General features: G+C 67.2%; 2 protein-coding genes across 5 annotated transcripts in view; both read left to right on the forward strand.

Annotated features, from left to right (window-relative positions):
* Window positions 1–9,839, forward strand: part of LRP1 (LDL receptor related protein 1) — an 89,444-nt gene extending 79,605 nt beyond the window's left edge. For all 3 annotated transcript variants that reach the window (XM_066985783.1, XM_066985784.1, XM_066985785.1), the window contains 21 exons: window positions 1,135–1,241; window positions 1,479–1,611; window positions 1,978–2,097; window positions 2,534–2,656; window positions 2,879–3,022; window positions 3,105–3,239; window positions 3,491–3,610; window positions 3,879–4,150; window positions 4,238–4,416; window positions 4,664–4,770; window positions 4,966–5,082; window positions 5,475–5,651; window positions 6,019–6,159; window positions 6,248–6,421; window positions 6,501–6,662; window positions 6,854–7,028; window positions 7,396–7,500; window positions 7,760–7,824; window positions 8,031–8,118; window positions 8,299–8,443; window positions 8,754–9,839. In XM_066985783.1, coding sequence (XP_066841884.1) covers window positions 1,135–1,241; window positions 1,479–1,611; window positions 1,978–2,097; window positions 2,534–2,656; window positions 2,879–3,022; window positions 3,105–3,239; window positions 3,491–3,610; window positions 3,879–4,150; window positions 4,238–4,416; window positions 4,664–4,770; window positions 4,966–5,082; window positions 5,475–5,651; window positions 6,019–6,159; window positions 6,248–6,421; window positions 6,501–6,662; window positions 6,854–7,028; window positions 7,396–7,500; window positions 7,760–7,824; window positions 8,031–8,118; window positions 8,299–8,443; window positions 8,754–8,894 — 2,930 coding nt within the window. In that variant the 3' untranslated portion in view covers window positions 8,895–9,839. The remainder of the gene's footprint in view (window positions 1–1,134; window positions 1,242–1,478; window positions 1,612–1,977; window positions 2,098–2,533; window positions 2,657–2,878; window positions 3,023–3,104; window positions 3,240–3,490; window positions 3,611–3,878; window positions 4,151–4,237; window positions 4,417–4,663; window positions 4,771–4,965; window positions 5,083–5,474; window positions 5,652–6,018; window positions 6,160–6,247; window positions 6,422–6,500; window positions 6,663–6,853; window positions 7,029–7,395; window positions 7,501–7,759; window positions 7,825–8,030; window positions 8,119–8,298; window positions 8,444–8,753) is intronic.
* A 2,338-nt stretch (window positions 9,840–12,177) lies between these two features.
* Window positions 12,178–25,616, forward strand: NXPH4 (neurexophilin 4). 2 transcript variants are annotated; one of them, XM_066985747.1, is made up of 2 exons: window positions 12,178–12,337; window positions 24,391–25,616. In XM_066985747.1, exons 1-2 carry the CDS (start codon window positions 12,290–12,292, stop codon window positions 25,156–25,158), a joined length of 816 nt encoding a protein of 271 aa, XP_066841848.1. In that variant the 5' UTR covers window positions 12,178–12,289; the 3' UTR covers window positions 25,159–25,616. The 2 variants fall into 2 exon arrangements, with proteins under 2 accessions (XP_066841848.1, XP_066841849.1); XM_066985748.1 differs by lacking the exon at window positions 12,178–12,337 and adding an exon at window positions 15,557–15,618.
* Window positions 25,617–25,689: the final 73 nt, after the last annotated feature.

The following is a 25,689-nucleotide window of genomic DNA, read 5'->3' on the forward strand; positions in this document are numbered from 1 at the left end:
CCAGCGCTGTCCTGTTGAGCAGCAGGGGACCGTGACTGTCTGTGGGGTGACACAGTCCTTGGGGTGCTGTGGGCAGCCAGGAACCCCGTCCCTTCCCTCCAGAGCCCAGTGGGACAGCACCAGGACACCCTGGCAGACCCAGCCCCCTCTTCTGCCACCCCAGGCCACCCACATGCCCCTGTCTCCCTGAAGCCTCTAGGGCGTAATTTTTTTTTTCTTTTTTGTTGCTTTCACGTCGTGTTTTTGAGTTTGTGCCATTTCACTTCATCTTATGTTTTTCTCCATTTTCACACTGTCGTTATGGGGCGCTCAGAGGTAGGTTCCTGCCAAAATCTTTTAATCCCATGTGCAGCCTCTTTCAAATAAAATGAAGACAGTAAGTTCCAGGTGAGGGCAGAGGGGTTGGGACTGGACCAATCCAGGTGGATTTACAGAGCATCAGCACCAGCACATCCCTCCACTGGCTCCGCAGGCAGGATGGGTCCAGTCCTGCTCCCTGGCACCACCGGGACCCACGCATGGCTTGTTCTTGGCCCCAAAACCCGTGCCCATCTGCCCCCCTGTACGCTGCCTGTACACCCCCTACCCCTAAATCCACTCCTGTCGGCTTCTGCTCTCCCAGCCAGCTGGGATGTCTGCCCTGACGCGTCCTGCACCACTGGGGAGGGGACAGGTCCCAAGAGCCGTCCCTGGCAGGACACCGCACTGATGTCCTGCAGATCAGCTCGGTGCCAGCTGCTGGCCCAGCGGGGGGCTCTGTCCCCACTGCCCTGCGAAGCGGCTGCGCAGGCACGCGGGCTCTGCCAGGCCTGGCCAGGGCTCTGCTGCGTCCCCTCCTGCAGCAGCGCCCTGGGGGGAACGGCGCAAGGACCAGGCGCGGCAGGGAGCTGCCACAACCGGGTCTGTGTGGCCGTGGTGTTCCCCCCGTGGACCCCGTTCCCTGCAGGGAGCCCTGGGCTGGAGCTGGGCGGGGGTCTTGGCTCTGCCCCCCGACTGCGCGCCCACCCTCTCCCCGGTGCCGTGGCACCAAAGAGTTTCCCTGTCGTCCCGTGCCCCCCCCGACAGTCAGCCAGGGTGCCCTGCCACCCCTGCGGCCCGTGCTCAGGGGGACTCCCCCCTCTTGTCTGTCCCCAGCACCTCGGCCCTGCTCGGAGAGCGAGTTCTCGTGCGCCAATGGCCGCTGCATCGCAGGCAGGTGGAAGTGCGACGGGGACCACGACTGCGCGGATGGCTCCGATGAGGTACGGTGCCGAGGGGGGGGCTCTCTGCCGGCACCCCCGCCACCCTGCCCGCATGTGGGAGCGGGGCCACGTCCTCCAGATCTGCCTCTGGCACCGGTCCGCCTCACGTTGCGAGGCATCCCCGGTACCTGGAGAGCTGGGGGCTGAGGGCCCGCTCCGGGCTGCAGCCACGGGGCAGGAGCCTGCCGCGGTGCGGGCCGTCCCTGCTGACCGCTGTCCCCTGCCTTTCCGCTGCAGAAAGACTGCACGCCGCGCTGCGAGTTTGACCAGTTCCAGTGCAAGAACGGGCACTGCATCCCCATGCGCTGGCGCTGTGACGCTGACGCCGACTGCATGGACGGCACCGACGAGGAAGACTGCGGCACTGGAGGTAAGGGTAGTGCCGTGCCGCTTCTCCTGCCCCGTTCGCTGGCCGTGCCCCCCGCCCTGTGCCCTGTATCCCTGTGGGGTGGCCGCGAGGCCTGTGACGGGGCTGCTGTCTGCCCATGCTGCGGCTGTGGGGTTGGCAGCAGCGGTGCAAGAGCACAGCGGGCCGGCCATCGCGGCAGGGTCCTGTCAAACCCCAGATCTCCCCTGGGGTGCTGGTGCCAGCACCACTAAGCCCAGTTCCAGTGGGGCGGGGGGGTCAGACATGTACGCGGCCCCCCCAGGGTCCCCAGCTGTGCTGGCAGCAGGAGTGGCAGCACCCGGACGTTGCCGGCTGACGCGCGGCCTCCTGCCCCGTGCTCTCTTGCAGTTCGCACCTGCCCCCTGGACGAGTTCCAGTGCAACAACACGCTGTGCAAGCCCCTGGCCTGGAAATGCGACGGGGAGGACGACTGTGGGGATAACTCAGACGAAAACCCCGAGGAGTGCTGTGAGTGACGTTGCCTTGCCTCTACCCGCTCCTGGTGTGTGGCCGCCCTGGCACCCGCCGGCCGGCGAAGGGAGGCAGTGCCGGAGCTGGCTCGCTGCTGCAGGCACCCCGAGGGGCTTGGGCACCTCCCCTTGTCACCTCCAGCTGTGCCAGGAGGGCAGGGTTGGGGGGAGGCTCCGCTCCAGAGCAGCCTCGCAGAGAGCTGGGGCAGGGGGAGGACAGGGCAGAGAGGCTGAGCCTTCCCGCAGCGCGGGCCGGCAACGGATGGTTGTCTTTGCTTCGGTCTCTTTGCTTTAGTCTCTGGAGCCCGCTCGCACCTGTGGGACAGGCCACTCTGGGATCGGGCAGAGGCCGAGCGGCGGCTTGTGACAAGTGTGACAGCCTGGCTATGGCGTCTCCTTTCACCGTCACCGTTTGTTTCTGTTTGCTGGTGCAGTGAAATTCCAGTGTCCCCCCAACAGACCGTTCCGCTGCAAGAATGACCGGGTATGTCTGTGGATCGGTCGACAGTGCGACGGCATTGACAACTGTGGAGACAACACGGATGAGAAGGACTGTGGTGAGTGCGGACTGGGTTGGCTGCTGTCCTCGGGCCGGTCCTCGTAGGGCCCTGGCTTCAACCCAGGAGATTGTGTTTGCTTCACCCCTTCCTTCTTCCTAAAATCGGGAGGCGAGCGCTGGCATCCTGGGGCCCTGCCCCGGCCGCTCTCACCCCGTCGCACTTGCGGGGCCGGGTGCCCAGGGCCGCAGAGCATCACAGCCGCTGCCCGTGCTCCCGCAGAGTCCCCCACGGCCAAGCCCAAGAGCTGCAGCCAGGACAAGAACGAGTTCCTGTGTGAGAACAAAAAGTGCATCAGCGCCAACCTCCGCTGCAACTTCTTTGATGACTGCGGAGATGGCTCCGATGAGAAGTCCTGCTCCCACGGTGCGTGGGTAGCTGGGGGTGCCGAGGGGGAATGCGGGGGGAGCTGCAGGGCGGCGGGTGCTGACCGCGTCCCCCACCGCAGACCACAAGTCGTACGACTGCATGACCAACACCACCATGTGTGGAGATGAGGCCCAGTGCATCCAGTCGCAGCCCACCTCGTACTGCACGTGCCGCAGAGGCTTTCAGAAGGTGCCAGACAAGAATTCCTGTCAAGGTATTTCCACCACTTCTGGGGAGCACTGAAGGTCTGGCCATTGGGTTTACGGCTGGCTTTCACCCGTAAGATGTGCCTTTATATCCCTGGAGTGGCGGGGGTGTCAGGAACGGTGTCCTCGGGGCACTGGGGGAGAGATGGGGTCTCTGAGCCCTGCTAGCACAGCACAGCCCCCAGAGAGGGCCTGAACCTGGCCTTGCTTGGAGACGCCCTCCTGGTCCCCCCATGACCCCTACCTTCCCTCTGCCCAGATGTCAATGAGTGCCTGCGCTTCGGGACCTGCTCCCAGCTCTGCAACAACACCAAAGGCTCCCACGTCTGCAGCTGCGCCAAGAACTTCATGAAGACTGACAACATGTGCAAGGCAGAAGGTTGGGGGGGGGAGAGGGCTTGCACAAATCCTGAGCATGTCTGCGCCTTCCAGCCCCCATTCCCTCTCCTCCTCCCCCTGTATTCTCTGCCTCTCGGGGAGAATCCATCCCATCCTTCCTCCCGGGATGCTCAGCCTGGCCCTGTCAGGGGTCTCCTGTCCATCTGTTTTTGCCCAAAGGGGTGCTGAGAGACCCAGTCCCATGCCCCAGCGTAGAGCCGGGCTGGCCCCAGGCTCCCGGTCCAGCACTAACAACTCCTCCTCTGCAGGCTCAGAGCACCAAATCCTCTACATCGCGGACGACAACAAGATCCGGAGCATGTACCCCTTCAACCCCAACTCTGCTTATGAGCCGGCCTTCCAGGGTGACGAGAACGTGCGCATCGATGCCATGGACATCTACGTCAAGGGCAACAAAATCTACTGGACCAACTGGCACACGGGCAGGATCTCGTACTGCGAGCTGCCGGCCTCCTCTGCCGCCTCCACCGCTTCCAACCGCAACCGGCGCCAGATCGACGGTGGCGTCACCCACCTGAACGTGAGCTCTGTCCGCGCGTGGCAGGAGGCACGGGGCCAGGCTGCTGGGGTCCGGCCCTGACCCCTTCCTCCTTTCTGCCCTTCCCAGATCTCTGGGCTGAAGATGCCGCGGGGTATCGCCATCGACTGGGTTGCTGGGAACATCTACTGGACGGACTCCGGGCGGGATGTCATTGAAGTGGCACAGATGAAAGGCGAGAATCGCAAGACCCTGATCTCGGGCATGATCGATGAGCCGCACGCCATCGTAGTTGACCCGCTTCGGGGGTGAGACTCGAGCCCTTTCTCACTTCCTCTCTACTCTGTCCTCGCCCCAGTCCCTTACCAATAAGTCCTCCATGGTAGGAGCTTCCTGGGCCCCATCGGTAGCCTGAGTTGTATCTGGAGTCAGCTAGCCCCTCAAGGGTGGCGTTGGGAGAAGGCTGAGGGTTTCTCCTCTGATGGGCTGTTGGACTGTTGTGCTCTTCCCCTCCTTACCCCCCTGCTGAGAGTGACCAGCCTGTGTCCTTCACAGGACCATGTACTGGTCAGACTGGGGCAACCACCCCAAGATTGAGACGGCCGCTATGGATGGGACGCTGCGCGAGACCCTGGTGCAAGACAACATCCAGTGGCCAACAGGTGAATAAAAATGGGTGCCAGGAGGGGCACGAGGGGTGGCAAAGGCCTTGGCTTACAGCAGGGGGACACAGCTGAGCCCCGTGGCCAGCGTGGGTAGGGCGGGAGAGCACGGAAGGGTGGTGGGTGGCTGTGCTGGCCAGCAGGGGCTTGGGGTGGGCTACGAGCTCGTCCCTCACTGGGGTGTGTGTGCACCAGGCCTGGCCGTGGACTACCACAACGAGCGGCTGTACTGGGCCGACGCCAAGCTCTCCGTCATCGGCAGCATCCGGCTCAACGGCACTGACCCCGTCGTGGCCATTGACAACAAGAAAGGTGAGCAGCGCCCCGAGGCCCCCTGGAGCAGCAGGGAAGAGGCTGATCTGGCCAGGGTCGATGTCCCTGCGTTGGGGTCCCACCAGGCTCCCTGGGGGCCCGTGACCTGGCTTGTGCTGTACTTGGGAGCAGGACAAACCCCTAGCACTGATCAGGGATGCTCAGCAAACGGTAGCGAGGGCAGATCTTCCTCACTAAATGCTCCACAGCAGGACCAGGGCCTGTTGACACTGCTGTCCCCCCCGCTGCCCCCCTCATGCAGGGTGGGAGGCCCTAGCCCAAAATCCATCCAGACTCCCATCATCAGCCCTGTCCAAGGCAGCGACCGGCCAGCCGTGCTGTCAGCTCCTGAGCCACCTCTGACTGCTTGTGTCCTCCCTTTGCTTCCCCAGGGCTGAGCCATCCCTTCAGCATTGACATCTTTGAGGACTACATCTATGGTGTCACCTACATCAACAACCGCATCTTCAAGATCCACAAGTTCGGGCACAAGTCTGTCACCAACCTGACGTCGGGCCTCAATCATGCCACCGATGTTGTGCTCTACCACCAGTACAAGCAGCCGGAGGGTGCGTGTCGGGCCCGAGGCCCTTGGTCTGGGGGCAGGGTGCGGTGCCAGAAGGGACGAGGGGAGCGCCGGCAGAGGACTCGGCTTTTATCGAGCAGTTTATCTGACCGGGGTGGGAGAAGGGGAGCCCCTTGGTCGGCAAAGCAGGGGGTTCACGTGGAGCTGGAGGGGAGCTACCCAGGCGCACTGGAAAGCTGTCGGTTGGTGACCTGAAGGCACGGGGAGATGGGGTGGCACAGGGCTTGGGCAGCCGTGGGGCGCCAGCGGCTGTCCTCAGGCTGCTGGCTCAGCGGGGGGTGTTTGCCAGGAGGGTGCCGGGGCAGCTCACCGCGCCTCACCCTGCGTCGTCCCTTCCGCCCTCCCCACAGTGACCAACCCTTGCGACCGTAAGAAGTGCGAGTGGCTCTGCCTGCTGAGCCCCAGCGGCCCGGTCTGCACCTGCCCCAACGGCAAGCGCCTGGACAACGGCACCTGCGTGGTCATCCCCTCGCCCACCGCCTCCGCCGTCGGTAGGTGGTCGCACGGGCCAGGAGGAGGCTGGGGGCTGCCGCCGGGTGGCATGGCACAGCCCCGCTCACCTCCTGCCCTCGCCCCCAGTGCCCACCACCGACACCTGCGACCTGGTGTGCCTGAACGGGGGCAGCTGCTTCCTCAACGCCCGCAAGCAGGCCAAGTGCCGGTGCCAGCCACGCTACAACGGCGAGAAGTGCCAGATCAACCAGTGCTGGGACTACTGCCAGAACGGGGGCATGTGCGCTGCCTCCCCGTCGGGTGAGGGCTGCTGCGGGGGCCGGGCTGGTCCTGGGTGGACGGGCCATCGGAGCGGCGCCCTGACAGCTCTTCTTCGCAGGCATGCCGACCTGTCGCTGCCCCACCGGCTTCACGGGGCCCCGGTGCAACCAGCAAGTGTGCACTGACTACTGCCTCAACAACGGCAGCTGCACGGTCAACCAGGGCAACCAGCCCAACTGCCGCTGCCCGCCCTCCTTCATCGGCGACCGCTGCCAGTACCGTGAGTGCTGCTCGCGAGGGCGGCTGGGGACAGCACCCGGGACTCGGGACCGCTGGGCGCCGCTCTCCCGGGGCCGTGGGGCGGTGGGATGCTCCATGGGCGAGCGGGGTGGCGAGCAGCCGTGCGGTCGGTCCCAGGGGGGCCAGCGTGGGGCTGCCCCCCACCCACCCCGGCCCTGCTATCCCCTGCAGGGCAGTGCTTCGACTACTGTGAGAATGAGGGTGTGTGCCAGATGACGGCCAGCGGCGCCAAGCAGTGCCGCTGCCCCCCGCAGTTCGAGGGCGCCCAGTGCCAGGAGAACAAGTGCTCCCGGTGCCAGGAGGGCAAGTGCAGCATCAACAAGCAGAACGGAGAAGTGTCCTGCATGTACGTGCCAGGGCTGCTGAACTCAAAGGAGGGAGAGGGGTTGGGGGGCACGGAGACCCAAGAAGGAACTTGTGTCCTGTGGCCGGATCATCCGGGCACGGCCACGGCTGCGAGGTGCTGGTTCAGTAATTCAGGTCTGGCTGTTGAAGGGCAGCTCAGACCGGTGGGAGCCCTCAGGGTGACGGGAGGCAGTGGTGGAGGTGTCTGCCCAGGCCCGTCCTGGTGACCCAGCAGCCATGGGCATGGCACAGCACGGCCCCGCGCGGTGCCGGTGGGATGAGCCAGCAGAGTCCTGGGCGCTGTGGGGCGGGCAGAGGGCAGAGGGGAGCTCGTGGGTGCCCGCGTGCTGATCCGCTCTGCCCCGCAGCTGCCCCGATGGCAAGGTAGCGCCCAGCTGCCTGACCTGCGATGACTACTGCATGCACGGCGGGACCTGCTCCATCAGCGACAAAACGCAGCTGCCCGAGTGCCTGTAAGCAGAGCTGGGGCTGGCGAGGGCGGTGGGGGGGGGCTATGGGGGGCTATGGGGGGGCTTCCTGGCCCCCAGGGAGGGCGAAGGATTGCTTTCTTGCCCCCTAAGCACAGGGAGCACATGACTGACAGACCCTAATCTGTGCCCCCCCCCCCCTTCCATCCACCCCCCGACCCACAGGTCTGTGCCCCACCTCCCCCCCCCCCCCCGCATGATGTCCTGCCCCCCGCTAACCCCGCTGCTCTCCCCGCGCTCTCAGGTGCCCGGTGGGGATGACTGGGACGCGCTGCGAGGATTTCATCGTCAGCGAGCAGCAGAGCAACCGTACGTACGGCATGCCCTGCCGCGGGAGGCTCAGCCCCAGCGTGGGGGTCGGGAAGAGAAGCCTGTGCCCCCCTCCCAGCCCGGGGGGCCGCTCCTTAGCCCCGTTCTCCGGGTGGGGATGGGGTGCTCCTGCTCCAGCTCTGGCCCACGGGGAGGGTGTCAGCTGCCGCACACCCTGAGCAGCACCCGCACCCCTTGTCCCGCAGGAACGGCCTCCATCATCATCCCCATCCTGCTGCTGCTGATCCTCCTCACCGTGGTGGCTTTCGTCTGGTACAAGTGGAGGATTAAGGGGTGAGCCGGGGCACTCCAGGGATCCTGGGGGAGCGTTGCTGAGCCGAGATGGAAATCCCTGTGGCAGGGCTTGAAAGCCTTGGCTGCGTGGGGCAAACAAGCAGGAGGGACTGCTGGGGGGGGGTCTAGGCCCCCTTGCTGCACCTTGCACCCTGACCCCGTGTTTCGTGTCCTCCCCAGCGCCAAGGGCTTCCAGCACCAGCGGATGACGAACGGCGCCATGAACGTGGAGATCGGGAACCCCACCTACAAGATGTACGAGGGGGAGCCCGACGACGACGTGGGGGAGCTGCTGGATGCTGACTTTGCCCTGGACCCCGACAAGGTGCGGAGCAGGGTCCGCGTGGCTCGGGGGGGGGCCCTTGGGTGTGCGAGGCCAGCCCGAGGTGGGGCTGAGAGGGGGCTGCCCTCTGTGCGGAGGAGACTGGGGGGCTTGGGGGGGGTTTGGGGCCGGACGGTGCCAGCCGCAGCCTTGGCGGTGCCACACCAGACAGCGCTGCTGCCGGTTCAGGCTTGCACCGAGGCCGTTGTGCCCGGCACCCCGGGGCGAGGGTCCCCTCTGGGGCCAGCTGTGCTGGGGAGGGGGTGTCTGTGCCCCCCCCCGACCTGCTCTGCCCCCCCCCTCCTCTCCGCAGCCCACCAACTTCACCAACCCCGTCTACGCCACGCTGTACATGGGTGCCCACAACAGCCGCAACTCGCTGGCCAGCACGGACGAGAAGCGGGAGCTGCTGTCGCGGGGCGCAGACGATGACCTGGCGGACCCCCTGGCGTAGGGGCGGCGCGGGGGGCGAGGGGCCGCTGCCGGCCTGGCACAGACACCCGTGGCGGGGGGCGGGGGGGGTGGGCAGGGGGCGGGGGGGGGGAGCCGAGAGCCACTGTATAAATGTACAAATGAAGGATTATTACTTTTCTATGTGAGCAGTATTATTACCTGTATATTCCCCAGTACCTGGCCGCAGCGCCTCTCGTTGCCAGATCCGGCTTTGGTTTATTTGAAATTTCTCGACATCGGGGCCCCCCCCCCCCTCCCTTCCCCCGCCCCCCCCCCCCCCCCCCCGAGGGCCACGCCAGCGCTTCAGAGCGGGCACAGCGGGCTTGGCGCGAAGGTCGCGGTGACGGGGGACGGGGGCGGCCGAGGATGAGCTCGCGGGGCCACCGCCGCGAGGGCTGGCGGCGGACGGGGCAACCGCCGCAGGCGGCGAGGGCAGAGCGGGGCCCGCGCCCACCCCGGCTCTCGGCTCCGGTCCCCCCACACCCGCAGCCCCCCTGAGACCCCCTCCTTGCCCCCCCCCAGCCTCTGCTGACCCTACAACCCCCCCCCCCGCTGCTCCCCTTTCCCCCCTTTCTCTCCGCTGCTCCCCAGCACCCCGGCCCCTTCTGGCTCTGCCCGACTGTTACAGGGGGACGGGGACGAAGCCCCCCAGCCCCGCTGCGGCGCAGGGTCCCCCCCCTCGCTCTGGCACCGCCCCCCCCACCTCGCCTGCTCTCCAACATGCACATTTTTTAACAGGAAAAAGAGAAAAAAAAAACAAAAAAAAAAGAACGAAACATGGAAATGACCTAGCTTTTATAGTAGAAATAAATAAACGCATGTGGGGGGGGGGGGCGGGGGGCGACCCCATCCTTTTATTGGGGGGAAATGTTTTAATAATTTTTGCTGGATTACTTTACAACTAAACAAAACAGATATTGTTATAAATAAAATTTGTAAAAACTGACGCGCAGGCTCCTGGTCGGTGGGAAGGGGGGGGGGGGGGGGGGGGGGGGGGGACCGCGGGCGCATCCCGACGGGGTCGTGGCTGCCGGGGGGGGGGGGGGAAGGGGTGTGCCCCCCGCCGCTTTTGGAGGGGGGTCCCCCCGCTGCTGGGGGTGTCACGGCTCCCCGAGCCCCCCCCGCGGGGCGCTGCGCCCCCCCTGCTGCCGCCAGGTGGCGCCGCCGCCCTCGGGAACGGAGCCTGGGGGGGGGGGGGGGGGGGGGGGAGAAATCGGGGGGGCTGCGTGCCCCCCCCCGGCGTTTGCAGCCCCCTGTGCACGCGTTGCCCCCTACCCCACCTTATCCCCCCCCCCGCCTCCCCCCCCGATCCTCGCGGATCCTTCAGCCCCCCCCGTGGGGGGGAGCGGAGCGGGACAGAGGCGGCCGCGGCCCCCCCCCCCGGCCCCCCCCGGCCCCCCCGGCCCCCCCCGGCCCCCCCGGCCCCCCCGGCCCCCCCGGCCCCCCCCGGCCCCCCCCCGGCCCCCCCGGCCCCCCCCGGCCCCCCCCGGCTCCGCCGCTGCCTTTGAAGGCCCCGAGCCCCGCTGCGGGACCCGGCGCGGCCCGGCCCTCAGATCTATTTCCATCCCGGCTCTTTGTTCACTTATCGGTTCCTTGTATCTCCTCCAGAGGGTTTTTTTTTTTTCTCCCCCGTTCCCCCCCCCCCCCCGCTTTTTTTCTTCTTTTTCTTCCAATTTAATAGGTATATTTATATATTCCGTAGCCCTTCCCTCGCCTTGCCCCTGCCCTTCCAGCTCTTAGGGCTGTTACCTGGGGGGGGGGGGGGGGGGGCCTGGGTGGGAGGGGGGGGGCACAGCTCTGCATGAGACCCCTGGTGAGACTCCCGGGGGGGGCCCAGGGGAGGCTCCCGAGAGCAGGACAGGGGCTGGGGCCGGCCCCACGCAGCCCCCAGCCACCCCACACCCCCCTTGGCCGGGGGGGGCGAGGCGGGGGGCGAAGGCAGCATCCAGGGGGACAGCACAGGGGCGCCGGGGGGGGGCTGCTGTGGGGTCACAGGAGGAGGTGGTGCCGGGGGGGGGGGTCTGAGGATGGACCTGAGGCAGGGCGAGGGCCTGGGAGCCCCGGTAGGGTGCTGGGTGCCCCCCGCCCAGGGCTGCTGTGGGGGCTGGCGAGGCTGGGGGGCTGCTACGGGGAACATATGGGGCTGGCGGGGGGGGGGCTGCATGGGGCTGGGGGGGGGGGGGGTGCATGGGGTGCTGCGAGCAAGGCCACGCAGGCTCAGGACCCTCTCGTGCCGCACCAGCGCTGCCCTCGCCTTTCTCTGGCGCTCGCCTTCATCCCGCTCCCTCTGCCGCTGTTCCTTGCTTCCCCGTTACCTTTTATTCGTTTTGTCTCCACACGTACACGCGTTCCTGCAATGTCCCCCCCCCGTCCCCCCCCCGTCCCCCCGCAGCCTGTGCTTGCCCCCCAGCCCTGCTGGTACCAAAGCCCCCGCCGGCGGCTTCCGGGGAAGACAAGGAGATAATAACGGTGCCAACAGCGAGCGCAGGGATAACGGGCAGCGGGAGCGCTGGGGGGGGGCCCTGCAGGGCTGGGGGGGGACCAGAACACCTGGCAGACCCTCTGTGGGCCTCGAGACCCCCAGAGCCTTGAGCACACGCGTGTGCACGTGTGCACCTGCATGCACACGCATGTACGTGTGTGCACCTGCATGCACGTGTGCACACGCACGCACATCTGTGCGGACACGCCTGCACACGTGTGTAACTCTGCACGCACACGCGTGTTCAGCTGCAAGCACACGCGTGCACGCCTGCCTGCGCACACACACACACACACGCATGCGACACGGGGCCTGTGTCCAGCCTGCAACGCTGGGGGGGGGGGGTTGCAAAGGCTGCGGGGGGGGGGGGGGGGGGGGGGGGGGGCTTTGCACACTCGAGGGTGTGCACGGCCCGGGGTGGCCGTGTGCTGGCACCCCGGGGGTGCAGGGGGACACCTGGGGGCTGCCCCCCCCCCCCCCCCCTCCCAACACACCCTCCCGTAAGGGGGGGGGTCCCAATCCCCGCTGGGGGCTGGGGGGCGGGGGGGGGGGGAGAAGGGTAGGGGGGAGGTGGGGAGAGGGGGGGGGTTATGCACGACCCCCCCCTGCACCACCCCATGTAGTGACCCCCCCCCGGAGAGCCGCTGGGGTGGGTTGGGGGGCACCGGAGCTGCTCCCCCCCCCCGGGGGCTGCTGCTGCCGCCCCCCCCCGGTGCCGGTGCCCCCCCCCCCACCTCCTCCCGGGGACGGGGGGGGGGTTGGTGGAGGTGGGGGGGGGGGTGGAGGAGGTGGGGGGGGGGCCGGGATTGGCGCTGCGCCGCCGAGGCGCCGCCCGGCCCCAGCAAGTCTCCAACTTTCTGCCCGCCGCCCCTCGCCGCCGCCGCCGCCCTCCCGGAGCCCCGGCGAGCCCCGCGATGCTCCGGTGCCGCCTGCCCCTGCTCGGGCCCTGGCTGCTGCTGCAGGTACCGGGCGGAGAAGTTGCTGCCTCCGCCGGGGGGGGGGCACCGGGAGATTGCCGGGGGGGGGGGGCTTTAAGCGGGGGGGCGGGTGACGGGCGGGTGGCGCGTGATGCTTGGGAGGGGGGGAAATTTCGGGGAGGGGGGTAAAATTCTTGGGGGGGGGATTTTGGGGAGGGGGGGGGAAATTCTGGAGGGGGGGGGGGAATTTTGGGGAGGGGGAATGCTGGCGCCGGGGGGTGCAGTTCGGGCCGGGGGGGGCCGTGCGGTCACGGGAGGGGTCGGGCGGTCACCGGGATTTGGGATGGTTACGGGGGGGTTGGGGGGGGGGGGGCACGGCGGGGGGGTGCTGCGAGGAGGGGAATAAGAGAGTTGGGGGGGGGGGGGGGCACCGGGCACGGATCGCACATCGGGGGGGGTCCGGCTCGCCCCAAGTTGCGGAGGGCTCGGGGCTGTCCCGGCCCCCGGGCGGAGTTAGGGCCGGGGGGGGGTCGTGGGGGGGGGGCAGCGGTCGGTCCCGCCGCCGTGCATCCCCCCCCCCCCCCCGCTGCAAAGCGCGGAAGGCGCCGTCTGGCAGGTGCGGGGGGGGGCAGCGAGACACGCGAGACGGAGCCGGGCGTGAGCGTGGGGGCGGCCACGCGTGGGGGGGGGGGGGGGTCGTGTCCGCCCCCCCAGCACGCCGTGGGGTGCTCATGGGGGCAGCGGGGCAGGATCTTGCAGCAGGGGGAGGGATGAAGCCCCCCCCCCCCCCAGGGACAGGGGGTGCAGGGGTCCCCCCCCAGGGGACATCGCGGGGGGGGGGGCGAGTGGTGACAGCACCCGCAGCAGGGACACCTCGGTCCTGTCCAGCTCCAGCTGCTTCTCAGCCCCCACCTGTGCTGGATGGGGGGGGGGGGGGCAAATTCCGCCCCCCCCCCCCCCCCCCAGCTGGGGCACCTACCTCAGACTCTGCCCCCTTTTCCTGGCTGAGGAGGGGCTGCAAATTCAGTGCCCCCCCCCCCCCAGTACCGCGATGCTTGCAGCGATGTCCCTGTCCTGAGAACTGGGAGCCCCCCCCCCCCGAAGCTGCTCACCCCTGGGGCCCCCCCCCCCCCCCAGCACCCCCCCTCTGCAGCCGGCCGTGCCCCCCCCCCCCCCCCCCGCCGCAGGGCTTGGGGCTCGAAGCCACCCCTGGATCCGGTGGTGGTGAACAGGGGAGGGGGGGAGGGGGATTTGTGCCCCCCCAGCCCTGCTTGGGGGGGGGGGGGACGGGGGGGACAGGCTGAGCGCCCAGCGGCTCCGATTTCCTGACACTCCATTTTTACTTTCTGTGTTTCATGAATAAAATCAAACGAGTCAATTCCCTCCCGGGAATTGGATGCACATCAGGGACCCCCCCCCCCAACACGCATAACCCTACCCCCCCCCAGGCAAGGGCTCCTGCAACTTGTCTCTCGCTGGTGTGCTCTTTCCCTGCACGTATATAGATAGATAAATGTATAGAGAGAGCCATGTGTGTGTCTGCGTGTGGGGGTGGCTCTGTGTGACCCCCCCCCCCCCCCCCCCCGTGTCCATCTAACGCAGAGCATCTGTCGGTGCTGGAGCTGCTTCAAGACAAATGGTTTTGTTTTGATGCAATCAGGAGCAGGGCGCTGCCCCTGTCCCCCCTCCCTGCCCGCGAACACCAGAATGGGGCTGTGGGGGGGGATTAGGATGGGGGGGGGGTGAGGTGTGGGGCCCTCCTCATGGGGTGGGTGCGCAGGTGTGGGAGCCTCTCGCCGCATGCGGAATAACCCGGGAGGCGCGCGAGCCCCCGGACCCTCGGCGCTGCGGGGGGGGGGGGGACGGGTTGCGTCAAGGGGCTGGGGGCTGCGGGGTGCGTCCCCAGCCCGGAGGGCACGAGGCAAGGAGGTGCCCCCCCCCACACACCCCTGCTGCCCTCTGGGCCCATTGGGGAGAAAGTTTTCAGCCCTCGCTGGGCATAGCGGGCGGCCTGGTGGGTGGGGGCCCTGCTTGTGCCACCCCCCCCCCCCCCCCACGCTGCCACCCTGGAGCCCAGCACCCTGCATCTGCACTGGGGGGGGGGGGGCACAAGCATCTGCAGCCCCCTGGGGGTGGGGGTGGGGGGCGCATGGCATTGGGGGTGCGCTCGCTGCATACCTGGGGCACCCCCAGCCCCGCTTCGGGTCTTCGTGAGCGCTCTTGTTGCAGGAAGGACGGACCCGGACCCCCGGGGTGCCCCCCCCGACCCCCCCCACCGTGTGCCTGTGTGTCCCTGCCGGGGGTCTGTCTGTCTGCATCTACCCACTGGGGTGGTGGCCGTGCTCGCCCAGCCTGGCGTGGGCCTGTCTCCGTGGGTTGTCCCCGTCCCCCCCCCAGCCATGCCCCCCCGGGGCTGCTTCCCTCCGGGATTCGCCTTCTCCTTCCCCCTGCCCGGGCACAGGACGGGGCAGGTGGGAGCGCTGCCGCCCCGCACCCCCCAGGTCATCGTCCTCCTTCCTCCTTTTTGGGGAAGCGCCTTCGTGTCCGTGCGCTGGATTGTTTTTTTTTTTCCGGGCGTTGGGCGTTAAATCTTTGGGGGGCCCTCGGCAGTGGGAGAAACCGCGCGGGGCGGGCTGGGCAGAGCTCTCGGGTGCTTCCTGCGGCCGTCCTTGGGCTCCGGAAAGAAGCAGCCATCATTTTGCAGCGGAAAAGTGCCCGTCCGGCAGCCTCCCGGGGTGCCAGCCCCAGCTACAAACCCGTCTGTGGGCAGGGACAGGGATGTCGGGGACAGCTGGGACGCCCGGGTCCCCGCTCTGGCCGCCGGGGGTAGCTGGGTGCCGGTGTCCCCGTGTCCCTGCCCGGCTACGTGCGCCCCGTTCCTTGGTTTCCCTCCTTCCCCATGAGCAGGGAGCTGCGAGGCACCTGGAGCGCCGCCGGCAGGATTTTTCCTTCCCGGGTTGACCCTCCCCATGAAAATCCTGCCTCGCGGGGCCGCGCCGGCAGCGAGGCGGGCGCAGGGGGTGCCAGCCCCTGGGAAGCTCACCCCGCTGCAGTCCCTTTCCCTTGCTGCCACCCGAGAGCTGTCACACGGCCACGGGGCTGTGGGCTGACAGATGGCCTTGCCGTTAAGCAGATGCCGCCAGCCCTTTTGGTGCAAGGACACCCCCAACCCCCCCCCCCCCCCATCGCTTATTAACGGGGAGAATTTCACCCTTTTGTGGCTCAGGGAAGCACTCTCCTCCCCCCCCCCCTTTCCTCCCTCCGGTTTGTTTCTTAAGCCAAAGGCAGCCGGATAGCAGGCTTCAGAGAGCACCTTTCCAAGTGGGGTAAGCGTGAGGCATCTCTCCCCCCCCCCTTTAATTTTGGGGCTGTGTAGGGAAGAGCTTATGCAGGTGTTGCCGTTGGCGTCGAGCAGCCTGTGCTCGCGGTCCCCTCGCTTGCTGGGTGACTCACCCCTTCCCCAGCAGCCGCAGCATCAATTTTGGGGGGAGAATTTTGAGGAGGGCGTGAGACAGCTCTGGGGACGTGAACCTGGGCCCCCCCCCCCCAGGTCCCCGCGGCTGCAGACGGCCGGGAGGGGGATGCGGGACCCTCCTGTCCCAGCGGGGCCGGGCACGGGGCTGCCGGCAGCTGCCGGGGGGGGGATGGCACCGTTCCGACCAGGCGCTGGCACAGGGGGGAAGGTGCCGTAGTCCCCCCCCCGTGCCAGGAGTATTGGCCACGCGTGCTTTTGGCTGGTCCCGCTCGCACCCGGCACGGGCGTTTTTCCACCCAAAGTGCTGCCCCGTGCCTTGGCTCAGGACGCGGCCAGGGGCTTGGCTGAGACCCAGCAAACTCAATTCACCCCCAGCTCCAAGACACCGAGAGCCCCTCGCCGTGGCTGAGCGAGGACAGCCAGCGCTGGGACACCCCTGCGGCCCCCCCCGGCTCGGGTCCGGGAGCCTCCTGCCCTGCTGCTGCCTCCCCTCTCCCTGCAGCCTCCGCAGCCCCATGTGAGGCTGGAGGACAAAAATGGGGACGGGGCAGGGGGACGGCGCCGGGGACCCTGAGAGCTGCAGGGGCCGGTGGCGCACGGCTCCGTGCGGCTCCCGCGGCTCCCCCGAGCCGACTGTCTTTGCAGCGGGTGTTGTGTGCTCAGCATGGCTGAGCTAATCTATCGCCAAACAAACACGCGCTGTTATTCCGAAAGAAGGTTTCCAAGCGACTCATTTCCCTTTTTTTAATAACTCTTCCCAGTGGTGCCCTTTGCACCCTGAGCTGGGAGATTCAATAAGGCTGGAGCCTGGAGCGTGGCGCTGCTCAGCCTCCTGCTGAGGGGGGGCCAGTAGCAGCTGGGGGGAGCGGCACCCTTGGGTGCCCCCCAGCCAGACCCATTCCTGTTCAGCTGCCTTGTTTTGGTTGAGGGCTCTGCTTTATTGCTTTCTTTCCCTACCCCCCCCCCCCCCCCCACCTTGTTTCTCATTGCCACTCATCTGCAGGGTGCTGGCGCGGGAGCGGGGGGGCCTGAGCTGGGGCACCCATGGGCGCTTCCTGCCACAGCATCCCTCCCCGAACACCGCTGGCCTGCCGCTAATCACACCCGGACCAATTAACGCTCCCAGATTAATGACTTGTACCCCCACCCCCCAGCATCAACACCTCCCTGGGAGCTCATCCCAGGGCACCGAAGCCCCCACGGGTGGTGGCACAAATTTGGGGGGGGGATGAGGGGGGGCAATGGCATGCCGAGACCCGGTGTGCCGAGACCCCGGCAGCGCCAGCCTCCTGCCCCCCCGCCTGCCCTGGCCGAGCTCCAGCATCTTTGAAGAGCTGCCTGGCTCAGCCTTCGCGCTCGGGCGCCGAAGGTAAATGGCCCAGGAAAGATGAAGCTTCCTCTCCAGCCGCTTGGATTGCTACTGAAGAAATAATCACGTCCCCGTGCCCGTGTTCCCCCCGCCCTCCCTGCTTTTTTTTTTTTCTTTCTTTCTTTTTTTTTTTTTTTTTTTTTCCTGATCACTGTTGCAAAAGGAAAGTCATTGTGGAAATGAGCGCCCAGCCTGCAGAAATGATCGGCTGCAAAGAGCCTGCGGGGACCCGCACTTGGAGTGGGATTAATTTTCCCCTCCCCAAATTAATCCCCCCCCCCCGTCCCCAGCCCTTGTTCCTTGGGCAGGGGCTGCCTGCTGCTGCAGCCCGGTGTGCGGCAGCCTGCTCGCTGCTTTTGCCGTGGCTGGCGGCACGGGGGGCACGGGGCCTCCGAATTCTCCTCCGCCGATTCTCCTGGCACCGGCAGAGGCACCTCCAGCCTCGGCTCCCCGTGGGGCGCAGCGACGCTTTGCATCCCTTCGCTTTATGCCTGCCTGAGGCCGACAGCCTGGGCAGGGCGGGGGGGGTGGAAATCGGTCTGAATCCAGCCCCGAGGGGCGCGGGGGGGGGTTCTCGGAGGACAGGGGGCTGCCCAGCGCCTTTGGGTGGGACCGCCCGAGGGTCTCCCCGCGGGTCGGAATCGACCGCTGGTACCCGGGAGGATGCGGAGGGGTGGGCGGCCGTGCCCTGCTGCTGCTCCTCCCAGGGAGAATAAATCCTGGGTGGCCCTGGGAAAGCGGCGGGTGGCGGACAGGGGGGCACCGAGCCCCCTGCCCTGTCGGCATCCCCACCAAGGGACCCTCGAGTTTGCCCCGCGCCACGCTGACCTTCGCGCAGGACCCGTCTCAATGGGGGGGGGGGGGTGCGGAGCAGTGGGGGGAAGGGGCTGGAAATGCAATTTATGATCCCGCCTGATAAGGTCTTATAAAATTTCCCGGGCACACTCGAAATTACATTTCCATAGCTCAGGAGAAGCGATCTCCTCGCACGCCGATACCTGCCACTTTTATGGCTACATTTATTGCAATAATAAAGCGAAATGGTGAGGCGAGGTGGGGGGGGGGGGGAACAGGCCAGGGGGGAGGCAGCGGGGCAGAGCTGGGGGGCTGCGTCCCTGTGGGCCTGGGAGCCCTCTGCTTTGGGGGACGTGGGGGAGGCAGCCCCCTGAAAGGCCTCTCCCTCCCGCTGAAGAGCCAGGGCAGCTCCAGAGGGGTCAGGCAGGGCAGGAGCCAGGGAAAATGAGGGAGAGCCACGAGGGGGCACTGGGGCGTCCCGGCTGGGCCTCGCCGGCTCACCAGGGATGCTCAGATGACTGCCTCAGTTTCCCTGCGTGCCATCCCTACCGGCTGCCCACGCCCTTGCAACGTGCCCTGGTGCCTTGTTCCCCCTCCTGAGCCTTGGAAGCTTGTCCTGAGCCCCCGGTGCCATGTGCACCCCCCCCCCCATACCCCCCAGTGCTGTCCGTGCCCCCCAGCACTGACCCCCTGCAGGGCAGCGGGGTGCCATCTCCATCGCCTCTGAGCCCCTCGGCACTGTGGCTCCGTCCCTCCCCGCCACCCTCTCGCCAGCTCCTCGGTGAGCGGCCGCCTGCGCCCCCCCTCTCCCCCTTCCTGCTCCGTTTATCTCCTCATTTTCTCATTCTTTCTCTTTTCTTCCTTGAGTCCAATGAGTCACACAAGCCCTGAATCCTTTGCCTTGTGCCGTCTCCTCCCTTCTATTATATATTTTCCTTTGCTCTTAACAGCACTTTTCTTTTCCACCCGGGGGGAGGAGGAGGATGGGGGTGTACCTTTTTCCCTTGTTCCCCCCCCCAGCCATATACCAGCTCCTGTCTCACCAAGAAGCCCTTAAAAATAATAAATAAATAAAACAGCAGCTGAGAAAAGAAAAGGCAGGAAACGAATGACAGGGAAAAGGAACCAAAACGAAAGAAAGAAGAAGAAGAGGGGAAAAAAAAAAAAAAAAGTCCTACTCGGGCTATGAAATATTTATTAGCCAGCGCGTGCCGAGCGCGTTAATAAAGCCGCAGCATTTGCATATGTGTTCCGTCTGTGAGCGGAGAGGTGTCTGCTTGGGGGCGAGCGGAGAGGTGGCGGTGGGAGGCAGCCCTCTCCCGGCCCCGCGGGGCATCGGGCACGCTGCCGGCCCCGCGGGGCATCGGGCACCTTCGTCACCGGCTGCGGGGGTGAGGCCACCGTGGGCCACGTAGCGGGAGCTGGGCGCTGCCTCGGGGGTACCTGCAGCTGCAGCCAGGGTGGGTGGCGACAGCGGGGGCTCTGGCTCTGGGAGCTGCTCCGGGCTCTTTCCCCGGCGGTGAGCCCAGCGGCCTTCCTGCTGCCCGCGGGTCCTGCGCCCTGCGCCCTCCTGGCCAGGAATGCGGCAGAGGCCGGGGGACTGGTGGGGCCGTCAGCTGCATGCGCTGAGCTCATGTCCAGCACAGCTTGCCTACCATCGCTTTTCTTTGCAGGCGTGTGCTGGGATGTCCCCGCAAACCTGCCCAGTGCCCTGCAGCCCTCACCGATGTCCCCCCCCCATGCACACCCCGCTCGGCTGCGCACCCCTGCAGCGCCCTCTCACGCCATCTCGGTGCCCTTGAGCTCTGACCGCTGGCGGAGCAGCGGCCTCGAGCGCAGGCTCCTTCTTCCTCACCAGCAGGGACACGGAGCCGGGCTGGGTCTCGGCTTGCGGGGGGCAGCCCCCGGCTCCTGCCCACACCCCTGGCCCTAGCCTGGGGGGGTGCCAGCAGCAGGCTGACTCCTTGCCCTCCCACCGAGGAGCTGCCGCTGCACGTGGGCGCTCGCTGGCTGCCTTCTGCGCACCCACGAGGCTTGGGTGAGCCACGGCCACACGCTGGGGCACGCGGTGTGCAGCAACGTGACCGCTCTCACCCCGGGGGGCACACGAACGCACGCACCGAGGGGCGGTGGCTCGCTGGCAAAGCACAGCCGCAGAGCCTCACTTTGTGCATGCGTGTGTAACCGTGCACGTGTGCGCACAGAGACGCACCTAAGGGCGTGCAGGGCACGGGAGGCCGTTCGTGCACGCTCAGCAGGATGCGTGCACGCCAGCAGCCGCAGGCATTTGTTGCGCTCATCTACACCCTCGGCGCAGGTGCGTGCCGGGATGTGCTGGCGCCGGGAGACATCTTGACGCACACCTGTTGGCACCCACAGACGCGCGCAGCGCGCACAGACCCGGGCACCCGCACGCCCCCTCTGCTCCCTCCCCGCCCGCAGCCGCTGGTGTGCGTTGCACGCCCCGGCACACGCAGGTGCATGCTCGGGTGCCTCTCCGCAGCCCGGCAGAGCCTGCCGCGGCACCGCGGCACCCCGCCACCGCATTAGCACCCGCGCAGCGCCCGCGAGATAAATGGGAGCTGTCAGAAGCACCTTGTTTGCTGCTAACCTTTGGAAATGCCACACCGCCCCAGGCTGCGCCGCGCGGGGGGGAGCGGGCCCGCAGGGATTGTCGCTCACCACCTCCAATTAATCTCTTTGCACTAACGAAGGCAGTAGGGTGACAGGGGGGGGAGACCAGCTTGACCCCGGGCCCGCAGGGAGAACTGGGGAGCCCGACCCACGGATCAGTGCCTGCTCAGCCGACGTCCCCCTGAGGCTGGGGTCAGGGTGGCCGCAGGGCTGTCGGAGAGGTCCAGGGCCACTGGGGTGGGAGCCTTTGCCTCGAGGTTGTACCCCATTAGATCTTGGGGTGCTGCTGCAGGGGCACTGGAGCTCATCCCCCCCCACCCCCCCGGTCTCCAGCAGCCCCCCCCTGCACTGATCCGCTCCCCTCCGCCAAGGTGACCGCGTGTCTCAGGGGAGCAGCTGACGGCGCTGGGCTTTGCCAGCAAATGGGATGTGAGCGGCCATCACGGCCGGCCCTGACAAGCCAAATTGATGCCGGCACCGAGAGCCTTCCCGGTCCCTCCGCAGCCACCCCCAGCCCTTCCCGCATCCTTGCCCGCTTGCTTTTGCACATGTAGAACCCAACGCGGGGGCCTGCAGACACGTGGCGAATGCGCAGAAAAGTGCACGGGGGGCTCGGGCGCAGCAGCAGTGTGTAACGCCGTCGGCGGGTAACGAGCAGATGCAGTAGCACGCGCGTGAATAGCAGCGAAACCCAAGCGACCCCGAGCCACGTGCACGCGTGGCGTGCCGCAGCTGGGGCAGCCGTGGTGGGATGGGGCCCTTTCCCCGTCCCCCCTCCCCACCTACATCCATCCCAAAGGCTCATGTGCACGTGTGTGCATGCTGAACCCCACCACTAACAAGCAGAAACATTAATATTTAAGGCGAGGTGTGCGTGGGACCTGCCCTGAATGCTGACAGCGCCGGCAGGGTGCAGAGGGGTGACCTTGGCTCCCCTCGGCCGCTGCTGTGGAAGATGCTCGCCGTGGCCCGGCTCTACCACAGCAGGCTCCGAGCCCCCCCCGGCCCACTTTGCCCCCCCGGCCAGGGGAGCTGCACCAGAGGGACTGCGGGCGGAAGGGGTCTGCGCCGCGCTTGTGCCGCAATCGATAGCCCTGGCTGCGTCGGCAGTGGCAGCCCTGCTCTGCAATTCCCTTTCATCCCTGGCTCCCCCAACATCCCAGGTTCCTGGGGAGGGAATGGCGGCTTGGGGGGGGGGGGGGGATGGCAGCCTGGTCCCCACCTGGAGCGGCTGTGGGATGAGCTGGGGGGGCCCAGAATTTCCCCACCGCTTCCCATCACTTCCCTGTCCGCAGTGCATCTCCATCACGCCCCCACCCCCGTTATGCCATCCCCATCCGACCCCTCTCATTGAGGGGGTGAATTGGAAGGGGAAACTGAGGCAGGGGGAGGAGGCCTTGGTGCAGAGAACCCAGGCATCCTGGCTCTCAGCTCTAAATGGGAGGGGAGTGCAGAGCTGAGAAACCTCCAGAAAGGCTTGCGGGCCTTGGACTGTGCGTGGCTACGTGCGGGCCCCCACAGGGGCAGCCCCCGCGCTGCCCCTGGCCCCTCTCTGCAGGTGCAGGTGGGTTCGGGGCCATCCCTCCCCACTGCGGAACGTCAGGTGCTGCCCCCCCCGCCCCGTGCTCACTCCACGGTGATTGATTTTCCGCAGGGCACAGGGAGGCCACTGTCCCCACGGGGCGACGCGGGGGCTCCCAGGGCTGATGGACAAGTGCTAGCAGGGGATTAACGGTGGGAGGGCAGCTGGGGTGGAGGGGAAGCGGGGTCCTGCTGGGGAAGCCGTGCCCACCCCGAAATGGCTCCCTGCCAGCTGGGGGGGGCTGGGGGCTGCCCTTCTCCCCCTCCCCCAGTTCCCTCTCCATCTCGCGGTCCTGCCGCGCTCCCTCCCTCTCTCCCCGGCTGGTAACGGCACCCGGCTTTGAAGCTGCGTTGAAATATAGATAAGGGCGAACGCGGCAGCCGTGCTCAAAGAGAGATTGGAGAGGGAGCCGGGGGGACGGCCGGGCCAAGCGGGGGCCTGCGGGGATGCTTGGCGCAGCCTCACACCGCAGTGCAACCCCTGCCCGCCCGGGCTCAGACCTCACAAACTCCTCTCCTGCCCTGCCCGCAGACCCAGGGCTCAGCACCCCGCGCCCGGGGCTCCCCTCACCCGGCTCCCCCCGCAGGGGCTCGTCCTGTGCCACGTCGGTCTGCGCTGCCCGCTCCTGGCAGCGTGGCGCGGGCGAGACCCGGCACGTCAGGGCAGATTTACGGGCTCAGCCTCAGCCCGGCACAAGCAGCAGGAAGGGGATCAGGCAGCGGAGCCAAGAGGTGGCAGCGCCCAGCCTGCGCCATCCTTCACGGTGGCCAGCAGAGACCTGACCGCATGCGCAGCCCCGGGTGGCTGCAGAGAGCGTGGGGACACCGGGGTCTCATCCCTCCCTGGCGGGGGCCCATGGGAGGTGCACACGAGGCGTGGGGCGGTGCTGAGCCATGCTGGTGATGTTGCAGGACGCCGGTGCCAGGATGAGACCCCAGCAGCCTCCCCCCCCAACCTTAGCCCTTCCAGCTGGCGCCTCCGCTCGCTGTCCTCCTCCTCCCCACGTCCCCTTCGGGAAACAGGTCGCTGCCCAGATCAGAACCTGCCAGCGCAGCCCAGCACCTGCCAGCTCGCAGCGACAGTGATTGACGAGGCCGGGGCAGCCGGAGCAGTGCCGCGCGCCCCGGGAGCGGCTGGCAGGGCGCGAGGGGCACGCCGGGTGCCAAGCCAGGAGCAGCCAGCCTGAGGGACGGGGGGGATGTTCAGACACAGGAGATGCTCGGACATGGGACGTCGGAGACGGGGGCCCGGCGTAAGGAGGTGCCAGGTCGCTGCCTTGCTTTGCCGTGGCAGGAGAGGTGCTGACCCTCCTCACCCTGCTGGGAGCCTGTGCCCGGGGCCCTGGTCCCGTGCTGGTGCTGGTGCAGGGATGTTTTAGCTCTAGCTTTTGCTCCCCCCCCCCCCCCCCCCCCCCCCCCCGCCCATCTTTTCTGCTTTAGGTGCAAGTTCCCTCCCCTGGCAGAATACAGAAAGTGCCCCCCCCAGCAGGGCGAGGGGGACCTGCTTGTTCCTTACGTGTGCCCCTCTGCAAACAATGCACCCCACTCTTCGCCTGCGTCCGCCCCGGTGCAATTATCCTGGAGGGCGGAGCAGCCACTGAGCAGCCTGGCGGGAGTCTCTGTAATTTCAGCTGCAGATCAGAGGCGCTGGGTAATGCAATTAGGCTTCCCTGGCAGGCAGCGCGGGGCTCCGCTGCCTCCCCCTCTCTGTACATGCTGCTGCCCCTCATCCCCCTGTTTTAATAGGCTCAGATGTAGCGGGGCAGGCAATAACAAATTGCCCAGCGTCCTGCTTCTTCCCAGCGCAGGGACATGGGTGATGCTGGGGAATCAGTCCTGGTGTTGTGTGTCTGGTGACGGCTGGTGGCAGGGGGATGTGGGCAGCGGGAAGCCCTGCTCGGACCTGGGCTCGGCTGGGGCATGGTGGACAGGAGGGGCCCTGGGAGCAGGATGGGTGCAGGAGGGATGCACAGTGCAGGAGAAGAGCACATTGTAGGAGGGATGCACGGTGCAGGAGGGCATGGTGCAGGAGGATGGGCATGCAGGGTGCAGGGGGGATGCAGGGTGCAGGAGGGATGCAGGGTGCAGGAGGGATGCAGGGTGCAGGAGGGATGCACGGTGCAGGAGGGATGCACGGTGCAGGGGGGATGCACGGTGCAGGGGGGATGCACGTGTGGGGCCAGGCAGGAGGATGATGGAGGGGTGGCAGCACACACTCGTGCAGCCTCTGCCCTCTTTCCCCAGACCATGTGCGCTGAGGGCCACATTGCCAAGACCCTAGGGTACCTGGAGCTGGGCACCTCTGGCCTCCTCAAGGATGTCCCCTATGGCACCCTAAAGGCCCCGATGCTCGACCCCGGGCGGCTGATGCCGGCCGAGCTCCCCCGGGGCGCCGGGCAGCCCATCGGTGCGGCGCAGAGCCCCTGGGACTGGCAGAAGAACGGGACGGCCGGGGAGCTGCTGAGCCCCCGCGCCCGGCGCAAGCCCTCGCTCAAGTCCGGCCGCACCAAGAAGATCTTCGGCTGGGGCGACTTCTACTTCAACATCAAGACGCTCAAGTTCAGCCTGCTGGTGACGGGGAAGATCGTGGACCACATCAACGGGACCTTCAGCGTCTATTTCCGCCACAACTCCTCCAGCCTGGGCAACGTCTCGGTCAGCATCGTGCCCCCCTCCAAGGCGGTGGGCTTCGAGGTACTGGTGCCGGCGCCCCCGCCGCCCCCTCGCCTGCCCCCCCAGCAGAGCACCCTACCGGAGGGGCGCCCGGCCAAGGCCCTCAACTGCCACGTGGAGTACGAGAAGACCAACCGGGCGCGGAAGAACAAGCCCTGCCTCTACGACCCCTCCAAGGTGTGCTTCACCGAGCACACGCAGAGCCACGCCGCCTGGCTCTGCGCCAAGCCCTTCAAGGTCATCTGCATCTTCATCTCCTTCCTCAGCATCGACTACAAGCTGGTGCAGAAGGTCTGCCCCGACTCCAACTTCCAGCACGAGAAGCCCTACTTCGGCTGACGGCCGGGGACCGCGGAGGCGGGTGCCCCCCCCCCGGGTAATCCGGGGGCCGCCTGCCCCCCCCCGGTCCCCCCTCCCCGTCCCCCACCGTGGCCGGGCTCAGCCCCGCGCGTGGGCTCTGTCCCGGCGGGTCCCGGGCTCGGTGCCCGCGTCTGGGGGCAGCCGGGCCGCGCGTACACGGTGACACCCCCGGGGGTCCCCAAGGTGGGGGGGGGGGGGGGGCAGCACCCCGAGACCCCCCCACCCCCAGACCCCCGCCCGCCGGGAGGGCCCTGCCCACCCCCTAAGCCCCCCAGGGGCCGTGGGGAGGGGGGTCGGGGGGGGGTCCCTGTCCCCCAGCCCGGCTCCGGAGGGGGCTTCTCCGGATTTTTTTTTTTTTTTTTTTTTTAAGAGAAAAATTAAAACGGAGAAAAAGAAAAAAGAAAGTAAAAAAAAAAATAATAATTAAAAAAAAAAAAGCAAAATGACAAAAATAAAAAGGAAAAAATGGAAAAAGCCTCCGTGCGGCGTGCCGAGCGGCGGAGGGGGGGG

The sequence above is a fragment of the Anser cygnoides genome, chromosome 32 (assembly GCF_040182565.1).
Source record: "Anser cygnoides isolate HZ-2024a breed goose chromosome 32, Taihu_goose_T2T_genome, whole genome shotgun sequence".
NCBI lineage: Eukaryota > Metazoa > Chordata > Aves > Anseriformes > Anatidae > Anser > Anser cygnoides.

Bases quoted from the DNA above. Each gene is read 5' to 3' on its own strand.
- NXPH4 (XM_066985747.1), top strand. From the start codon at position 12,290: ATGCTCCGGTGCCGCCTGCCCCTGCTCGGGCCCTGGCTGCTGCTGCAG. The intron at 12,338-24,390 runs GTACCGGGCGGA...CTCTTTCCCCAG, and splicing joins GGCCCTGGCTGCTGCTGCAG to ACCATGTGCGCTGAGGGCCA.